At 35.2% G+C, this 9567-nt stretch overlaps 3 protein-coding genes across 3 annotated transcripts; 1 reads left to right on the top strand and 2 right to left on the bottom strand.

Annotated features, from left to right (window-relative positions):
• Positions 1–100: 100 nt before the first annotated feature.
• Positions 101–2526, top strand: LOC106649441 (tRNA (cytosine(34)-C(5))-methyltransferase). Its single transcript, XM_014366859.2, has one exon. The coding sequence runs from the start codon at positions 256–258 to the stop codon at positions 2452–2454; it is 2199 nt and encodes a 732-aa protein (XP_014222345.1). The 5' UTR covers positions 101–255; the 3' UTR covers positions 2455–2526.
• A 62-nt stretch (positions 2527–2588) lies between these two features.
• On the bottom strand, positions 2589–5770 carry LOC106649463 (CTP synthase-like). The gene is made up of 3 exons (XM_014366899.2): positions 5335–5770; positions 3982–4605; positions 2589–3903 (listed from the first exon to the last, which is right to left on the bottom strand). The coding sequence occupies exons 1-3, from the start codon at positions 5603–5605 to the stop codon at positions 3014–3016; spliced, it is 1785 nt and encodes a 594-aa protein (XP_014222385.2). The 5' UTR covers positions 5606–5770; the 3' UTR covers positions 2589–3013.
• A 353-nt stretch (positions 5771–6123) lies between these two features.
• LOC106651968 (CTP synthase-like) lies at positions 6124–9356 on the bottom strand. The gene is made up of 3 exons (XM_014370683.2): positions 8981–9356; positions 7353–7973; positions 6124–7277 (listed from the first exon to the last, which is right to left on the bottom strand). Exons 1-3 carry the CDS (start codon positions 9249–9251, stop codon positions 6394–6396), a joined length of 1776 nt encoding a protein of 591 aa, XP_014226169.2. The 5' UTR covers positions 9252–9356; the 3' UTR covers positions 6124–6393.
• Between the last annotated feature and the right edge of the window lie 211 nt (positions 9357–9567).

Genomic DNA, 9567 nt, shown 5'->3' with positions numbered 1-9567 from the left:
AATTTTCAAATATTTTTTAAGTAATTAAAAAAACGGGCTCTGAAAAAGGAGCATTGTTGGAACACCCGAACACACGTGTTAAACAGCATTTATAGGTTCTCAGCTACATCTGAACGAGCCACCACACATGCACGAGTTAGACAGAGGTACTGTGTCATTGATGCCGGTACCACTGATCATAACCAAATAATTCGATAAATCTTTATATTTTCTCGTCTATCAAGTGATATATAAGTTTTAATATTCGTTATAACAATGGGTAAAGGTCGCAGTTACAGACCTAAGAAGAACTTCGCGGAGAAGCGCCGTGAAAAGCAGGAGAAGAAAAATCAAGACGCCGACGCCGAGCCACGAAAACCGTATGCTGAGATCGTACGCCAAAACAATGATTTCGAGGCCTACTACAAATCCCAGGGAATTGTACCAGAGGCAGAATGGGACACCTTCATCAAGACCATGCAGGAGAATTTACCAACGGCTTTTCGCATAACCGGCTCCAAGGCAGAAACCAGGGCACTCTTGAACATCATCAAAGGTGAATATTTCAAAGAAATTCTGAATGTCAAATTCGAGGACGATGAGAATGCCCAAGAAGTCAAGCCTCATTCATTGCCTTTTTATCCTGACAATTTGGGATGGCAGTTGCAATTGACTCGTAAGGACATCAGAAGATCAGAGGCTTTCTCAAGATTACACAATTTCCTTATTTCTGAAACAACTAGCGGCTACATCAGCAGGCAAGAAGTTGTCAGCATGATACCTCCATTGGTTCTAGACGTAAAACCATGGCACAAGGTTCTGGATATGTGCGCAGCTCCGGGCTCCAAAACTGCTCAATTGATAGAAATGATTCATGCAGATGATAATATACCTCTTCCAGAAGGATTTGTAATTGCCAATGATTTAGATAACAATAGGTGTTACATGCTCGTTCATCAAGCAAAGCGGTTAAACAGTGCTAATATTTTAATTACTAATCATGATTCGTCTATGATGCCAAACTTGACTTTTACGCAACCAGATGGAAGTGAAGGTATTCTCAAATTCGATAGAATTTTGGCTGACGTTCCGTGCAGTGGTGATGGTACAATGAGAAAAAATCCTGATATTTGGTGTAAATGGAGTTCAGCAAATGGTAATAATCTTCATGGTATACAATACAGGATAGCCAAAAGAGGAGTTGAAATGCTGGCAGTTGGTGGTAGGATGGTATATTCTACTTGTTCATTGAATCCTATTGAAAATGAGGCAGTTTTGCATAGATTACTTAGTGAAACTGGAGATTCTTTGCGTTTGGTAGAGTGTAAAGACATGGTTCCAGGGTTGGTTTATAATGAAGGTGTGTCACATTGGAAGCCTTCATCTAAAGATTTAAAATACTTTGACTCATTTGAAGATGTACCTGCCAATCTTCACACCCAAATTCGACCAAAAATGTTCCCACCAAAACCAGAAGATGCAGCAAAGTTCAATTTAAATCATTGCATGAGGATATTGCCGCATCACCAGAATACAGGAGGCTTCTTTGTAGCAGTACTGGAAAAAGTGAAGCTTTTACCATGGGAAAGTGATTCAACTACTAGCAAAGTGAACGAAAATCAATCTGAGGTAAATAAAAGAAAAGCAGATGATGAGAAAACTCCAACAGGACCCCAAAGAAAGCGACGAAGGATACAAGGTTACAAGGAAGATCCATTTGTATTTTTTGAGGGTGAAAATGAAAGTGTATGGCCATCTATAAAAGAGTTTTATGAAATCTCTGATAAATTAGATGCCCGTTGTTTATTAGTAAGATGCAAAGAAGGTAAAAAGAAAAATATCTACTTTACCTCCCCTGCCATTAGAGATATTGTTATACATAATGAGTCTAAAGTGAAATTAATCAATACTGGAGTAAAAACTTTCGTACGGTGCGATAATAGAAATATGGATTGTGCTTTTAGACTAGCACAAGAAGGATTAGGCAGTATTGCTCATTTTCTTGGTGACAAACGTAAAATCCAAATAGAAAAAGAAGACTTGCTGAAACTTTTGCAAAATCACAACCCTACAACACCACCAGAAATTACTTCCCTTAATCAACCACTTCAAGATCAGTTGAAAGATTTTTCTATGGGTAGTTGTGTACTGTATTACGAAGAAAAAAATTCAGAAGAAACAGATTGCTTGAAACTGCAATTAGTTGGTTGGAGAGGAAAGATGTCACTACGAGCATATATTTCTGTTCATGATACTATTCACTATTTGAGAATTTTAGGTGGAGATTGTTCGAAGTTTGAAAAAAATAAATTTCAAGAAAATCGAGATGCTTTGAAAAATGAAAAACTGAGCGAAAGTATTGATGAAAATATGGATGAAAATATTGACGAAAATATTGACGAAAATATTGCTGAAAGTCAAGCTATTAAAGATGAAAATAATGTAGCTATAATCAATGAGAATGAAGAAGCATAAAAGATTTAAAAAATGACGAATTGTTGAATTTTTCAAAAATTTTCAAGACTGATGAAAAATTCATATAATAAATGTAGTACATACTGGTGTAAATTTTTATTAAATTAATGAAATAATAAAAATGCATTCCTTAATTACAGCTTTATGATTGTTTCTTTTTTTATTTTCAAATCATTTTTTTTTACAAGTCAAAATAACTCAAGTTGATTAAAGATTGATAGAAATTTGATTACATTTTTTTTCAATGAATTTAAATAATCCTTATGAAAAATGTCTACATTATTTTTAATTACATTTGTTGATCACAAAAATATTTGGTTTTTAAAAAAGATGTCAAAACTCCCTTTTCTTATTTACAATCTTACATTGCAATTTGTACAGATCTTTGCAAGCTGTTATTAAATGATATTTTTTCATTCAAAACTTGATTCACTCAAAATGAGAGTTTCATAAAAACAATGTATTAAATTGATATAATAAACATACAAAAATAATAGAAAAATAACTATCTTAATAATTTTTGTTTGAATTAATCTTGCATAAGTTTCATGTCATAAAATTATACGCCACCTGGTACTACTAACTCCTTATTTAGGCCATTGGCAAAATATTCTAATGATCCTTCGTCTGAATCATCACTTAGCAGCAATGATGGAGATAATCTACAACCCTTAGCTAAATAAGACTTCAATTTTTTAACACTGGCTAAAATTAATCCTAAAAATGGTGGTGAGGGAGTCATTGGTCTTGATGTATACTCAGGATGAAATTGTGTTGCAACAAAGTAATCATGTCCTTCTAATTCCACAATTTCCATTCTTATGTTATCTTCATCTCGCCCAACAAATTTTAGACCCGCAGCCTCTAAATCTGATACATATTTTGGGTTCACTTCATATCTATGTCTGTGTCTCTCTTCAATTAATTCAACATTTCCATACAGCTGACGCAACACAGATTTATCTGTAACAAATCTTGTAGCTCTTTTGCCCAATCTCATGGTACCACCCATGTCACCTTTATTATGTTCAGGCATGTCAATGACTACAGGATTTTTACAATCAGGAGCAAATTCCATACTATTGACATCATCTAATTTGAGAACATTTTTTGAAAATTCCATTACTGCAGCTTGAAGTCCTAAACAAATTCCTAAGAATGGTATATTATGTTCCCGGCACCATGTAACAGCTTCCATTTTGCCATTAATACCCCTTTCCCCAAAACCACCAGGTACAACAACTCCATTTGTGCTGCACAGTGTTTTCCATGCCTCGTGATAGGCTACTGGATCTGCAGTTTTTGCTTGTTCTTCTAAGCTCATGGCATCAATGAATTCAACAACCAATTTGAACCCAACCTTGATAGCAGCATGTTGGAGAGATTTTGTTACTGAAGCATAAGCATCTTCAAGTTTAGTATATTTTCCTACCAATGCAATATGAACAGCTGCAAAAAGTAAAAACATGATAAAATATTGGAATTAAAGTCCTCGTAGTATAGTTTAAAGAAAAAAATCACACTTACGATCTCTTAAATGGTCAACTCTATTTGCTAAGTTCTGCCATGTACTCATAAATCCTAGTGGAAGAGGAATTGGGATATTCAATTTCAGTCTATCATTTAAGTAATGTATTACTCCTTGATCTACCATTAATAGAGGAACTCGATAAATTGAAGATAAGTCATGGATTGTGATAACTTGCTCAGGTCCAACGTGACAAAAGTTGGAGATTTTTTCTTTAACTGAGTCTCCAATAGGTTTTTCAGATCTACAAATTATCAAATCTGGAGATAATCCAAGGCCACGAAGTTCTCTAACACTTGATTGTGTCGGTTTAGTTTTTGCCTCCCCAGTTGATTTTGGGGATGGTACTAGGGATACATGAGCAACGCAAAAATTATCTTTCTTTACTTTAAATTGAAATTGGCGAAAAGCTTCAACAAAAGGCATTCCTTCAATATCTCCAATAGTTCCTCCTAATTCAATAATGCACACTTCTGGAATTTTTCCATCATCTGTCACTGGTCGGTTGGCTATTTTTTCAACCCATTCTTGAATAGCGTCAGTAATATGTGGTACTACTTGTACAGTTTTACCCAGATAATCACCTTTTCGTTCCTTTCTGATGACATTTTCATAAATTTTACCTGTGAATAAAAAATTATACTGTTATTAAATTTTGAAAAATTCGAAGAGGTACGGTCACTTTATAAAGTGATAAATATTAGGAATTATTTATTGTTAAAATGTTCAAGAATCGGAAATTTAAATACGATTCAGATTCTTTTTGTCCCATTCTACGTAAAAATCCAAATTAATTCAAACTTTCATTTCCCACGAAAATGAACCGAAATTAAGTTCTCGAAGTTCCCATCAAAACTAATCCGAACTTTCATTTTCCGAAATATTAACGTTATAAAGTTATTGATTTTTATAATTGCGTTGTTCTGTATTTTTCATGTTTTTTTTGTGCTCCTATTTTGAATAATATACATTCCGAAAACTGATAACTCCGAAATGCGATCGCACATGGCTCATGTTCTTAAAAATTAATTTTTCGGAATTAATAAATTAAAGTTCATTTGATCGCAAGACATTAGCAATAAAAATACAAATCAGGGAAAACAGATACTGCTGAAATCAGCAGTGTCGATTAGAGCCACGTGAAGCTGAGAAAGAGCTTAAAATAATCTCGTTAGAGTAGCCATGTTCATTGTCAAGGCCAGAAGCCAAATACTTTTTCCAATAATTATGCAACTCGTTCGATCAATTGTCGGAAGTACACAGGAAGTAGCGTAATAAACAATCGACCGAGCAAATGTTAAAATTTCAGTTTTTTTTTCACTGGCAGCGGATGAAAAAAAAAACCAACTGACCTGTAGTGATGTTATTGTCTTTGTGCAAAATGACATCGAGGAATCTCTCGTAGTTGCCAAGATCGAGATCTACCTCGCCACCGTCGTCCAGAACGTAGACCTCGCCGTGCTCGTACGGCGAGAAGGTGCCAGCATCGATGTTTAGGTAGGGGTCGATCTTGATTGATGTAACGTGTATGCCGCAGGACTTGAGGATCGTGCCGAAGCTGCTGGCAATGACACCCTTGCCGACACCACTGATAACACCACCCGTCACCAAGATGTACTTCATTTTGCTTTGTAAAGTAAGTACGACGCTTTCGCGAACAACGTTCTCGAGACTTGTGTCGCTTGCTCGGTGCACAAAACGGCGAGGGAAGGACGATCGACTCGTGTGCGGTTGTTGCTTGCGATATAGATAATACAAGTACGCAGCGTGGTATGATATTTTAGCACGAGTGCGCCTGATTAAAGTCGCGGGCCGCGCGAACACGACAAGACGCTGACGCGCCGTCGCCGGGACGTGGTGCTGCCAACTTGATTCAGGGCGGCAGATTTGAATTAATTGCGTCGTATTGAGGGTGGGTAATTTAGAGTACGAGGTACAATTTTTATAGTACTGTCATCGATGAAATGACTTGCATCGTTAATTTTTACACTTGATGTGTAATGTCCAATACTGTATTACGTATGTATTGTAGAAATTTGCTGCTTATTGCAAATGCATGCAGTAAATTTACTGACATAAATTTATGTTTTTAATTAACGAGATAAGAAAAATGCACAATTATAGCTTTATGATGGTTTCCTTTTTATTATCAAATTATTATTTTTACAAATATAAATACTAAAGTCGATTACAAATTCTTTTGAAGAATTTGAATAATCTTTGTGTAAAATATCTATATTATTTCTAATTATTGTTGTCGATAACAAAAATTTTATGAATTTTTACAAATAAGTTAAAAAAGTCTCTGGTTATTTACAATCTCATATTGTTAATGGTTCACTCAATATGAGTGAAATCTGTTTGTGAAAATTGTGGTTTTAAATAAACTTGCATGAGCTTCATGGGTACAATTATGATTCACTAAAAACACTTGAGTCTAAAGAGTTTCCATTGGTCAAATGATCTAATCCTTTGTCTGAATTAACACTCCCCAGGGATGAACATGATCTACTACCATTAGCTAAATAAGACTTCAATTTTTTAACACTGGCTAAAATTAATCCTAAGAATGGTGGCGATGGAGCCATTGGCCTTGACAAATATTCAGGATGAAATTGAGTGGCAACAAAGTAATCATGATTCTCTAGTTCTATAATTTCCATTCGTATGTTATCTACATCTCGCCCAACAAATTTTAGTCCTGCAGCCTCTAAATCAGAAACATATTTTGGGTTCACCTCATATCTGTGCCTGTGTCTCTCTTCAATTGATTCAACGTTCCCATACAGTTGACGCAACACAGATTTTTCTGTAACAAATCTTGTTTCTCTTTTGCCTAATCTCATTGTACCACCCATGTCACCATTATTATGTTCAGGCATGTCAATGACTACAGGATTTTTACAATCAGGAGCAAATTCTGTACTGTTGACGTCATCCAAATGGAGAACATTTTTTGAAAATTCCATTACCGCAGTTTGAAATCCTAAACAAATTCCCAAGAATGGTATATTATGTTCCCGGCACCATCTACAGGCTTCCATTTTGCCATTAACACCCCTTGACCCAAAACCACCTGGCACAACAACTCCATCTGAACTGCATAGCCTTTTCCAAGCTGCATGATAGGCTACTGGATCTGAGGTTTTAGCTTGTTCTTCCAAGCTTGCAGCATCAATAAATTTAAGAGTCAATTTTCGACCAGCCTTAATAGAAGCGTATTCTAAAGATTTTATTACTGATTTATAAGCGTCTTCTAATTTAGTGTATTTTCCTACCAATGCAATTTCAACAGCTGTAAAAAATAAAAAAATATTAAACATTTGAATTAATATTCTTACAATACAGTTTGAAGAAAAATCACACTTACGATCTCTCAAAAGGTCAACTCTATGGGCTAAATTCTTCCATACACTCATAAATGAATCAGGAAGAGGAAGTGGAATATTTAGCTCCAGTCTATCATTCAAGTAGTGCATCACTCCTTGATCTACCATTAATAAAGGAACTTCATAAATTGAAGGTAAATCGTGGATTTTAATAACTTGGTCAGGTTCGACATCACAGAAGTGGGAAATTTTTTCTTTGACTTCATCTCCAATAGGTTTGTCAGATCTGCAAATGATCAAATCTGGAGATAACCCAAGGCCACGAAGTTCTCTAACACTTGCTTGGGTGGGTTTGCTTTTTGCTTCCCCAGCTGCTTTTGGAGTTGGTACATAAGATACATGAGCACAGCAGAAATTGTCTTTCTGAACTCGTTTGAATCGACGGAAAGCTTCAACAAAAGGCATTCCTTCCATGTCTCCGATAGTTCCTCCTAATTCGACAATGCAAACATCGGGAATTTTCCCATCGTCTGTCACTGGCCGATTTGCAATTTCTTCAACCCATTCTGTGATAGCATTAGTAGTATGTGGCACTATCTGAACAGTTTTGCCCAGATAATCGCCTTTCCTTTCCTTTCTGATGACTTTTTCATAAATTTTACCTGTCAAGAAAAAATTATAATCATATTAAATCATGAATTAAATAAATATATTTGAGTTAGATAGTACATCGATCCATAATCATTTTGCGGAATGTTAAATGGAAAATATAGACTTCTTTTGTCACAGTTTACATAAGATATCAAAGACTTCATTATTAGATTAAAATATAAATTATTTTCCGAATCCGAATTTTAATTTTTTTGAAATATTTATATTTCGAAATTATTGATTACTAAAATCGCGTTGTTCCGAATTTTTTATTTTTTTCAATTTATTAATTTTAGAATGATGAAATTTTGTATTATATTTCGACTTAGATAGAAGATTTTATACGTTTATAGTAAAAAGCTCCGATCGTTTGAAAAAGACTTAAAATTTTGAGTAAAAATTCGATAGTAGCAATTTTTTTCGCGGTATTGTCTTCTTATTTTTGGTCAATAATCCATATCAATGACAATTGTACGTGAATATTTTTTTTTAATTTGTGTTATAAATCCGAAAAATATTATCCAAATACTGGTATCAAGTTTTAATATCACATGATACATTAATTAATTTAATTTACAAAATGGGCTTAAGTTAACAATAATAGAGATGAACCCCTTATAAATCATGTTTTTTTCACGATCACCCTGAGAAATTAATTAACTCAACCGATTTTCTGCTATAAGTTAAACATTTTTTATCAATTTTCGAACAAAATGTTGTACACATTCAGAAAATTAATTATTCCTGATACTATTAATTCCGAAATGTAAACAAATGGCTTATATAAGTTTCAGTAATAATCATAAGTTAACATTCAAGTTCATTGAATTGTAACTCATCAATCAAATGAAATACAACTCTAAAAAGGTTCGGTTATGTCCACGAGGTCGTGTAGAGCCACGTGAAGCTGAGAGAAAGTTCAAAATAATTTTTCTTCGGAGTAAAAAGTGAAAAGGAACATTTTTGAAGACTTTTACCCAACGATTATGAAAATAGATGGAGAAAAAAAATCACTGACCTGTTGTAATATTGTTATCTTTGTGCAATATAACATCGAGGAATCTCTCGTAATTGCCAAGATCTAGATCTACCTCGCCGCCGTCATCGAGCACGTAGACCTCTCCGTGCTCGTAAGGCGAGAAGGTTCCAGCGTCGATGTTGAGGTAAGGATCGATCTTGATCGAGGTGACGTGTAAGCCGCAGGATTTAAGGATAGCGCCAAAACTGCTGGCAATGACACCCTTGCCAACACCACTGATAACACCGCCCGTCACCAAGATGTACTTCATTTTGTTGCAGCGAGATCGAAGGATGCTTCCGAAAAAATTTTCTTCTCGTTTTGAGAGTAGTCGTTCACACGCGACTTCTGAATTACGACTGCCGCTGGTCGAGACTCGTTTCTTGCTTGGTGATCTGGTATGGGGCCAGATTGAGCGGAAGGACGGTTGAACCATGCGCGCCGTCGCCATCTGACAGTTGACACCATGGTGCTGCCAACTTGAACGAAAGCGGTAGATTTGAAATAGTTACGCCGGCTTTTAATTTTTGACTCATTAAATTTTTTGAGAAATTACGCTCTTAGGTGTAATTTTTTACATTTCTGTC

Source organism: Trichogramma pretiosum, unplaced genomic scaffold, assembly GCF_000599845.2.
Source record: "Trichogramma pretiosum strain Unisexual culture from Peru unplaced genomic scaffold, Tpre_2.0 scaffold9, whole genome shotgun sequence".
Lineage (NCBI taxonomy): Eukaryota > Metazoa > Arthropoda > Insecta > Hymenoptera > Trichogrammatidae > Trichogramma > Trichogramma pretiosum.
Note: the sequence above shows the minus strand (reverse complement) of the source record. Positions and strands in the feature narration are given on the sequence as shown.

Coding starts and splice junctions, on each gene's coding strand:
- LOC106649441 (XM_014366859.2), top strand. CDS start 256: ATGGGTAAAGGTCGCAGTTACAGACCTAAGAAGAACTTCGCGGAGAAG.
- LOC106649463 (XM_014366899.2), bottom strand. CDS start 5,605: ATGAAGTACATCTTGGTGACGGGTGGTGTTATCAGTGGTGTCGGCAAG. Junction 4,606..5,334: donor AGACAATAACATCACTACAG/GTCAGTTGGTTT, acceptor TTTTATTCACAG/GTAAAATTTATGAAAATGTC. Junction 3,904..3,981: donor AGTTGACCATTTAAGAGATC/GTAAGTGTGATT, acceptor TACTTTTTGCAG/CTGTTCATATTGCATTGGTA.
- LOC106651968 (XM_014370683.2), bottom strand. CDS start 9,251: ATGAAGTACATCTTGGTGACGGGCGGTGTTATCAGTGGTGTTGGCAAG. Junction 7,974..8,980: donor AGATAACAATATTACAACAG/GTCAGTGATTTT, acceptor TTTTCTTGACAG/GTAAAATTTATGAAAAAGTC. Junction 7,278..7,352: donor AGTTGACCTTTTGAGAGATC/GTAAGTGTGATT, acceptor TATTTTTTACAG/CTGTTGAAATTGCATTGGTA.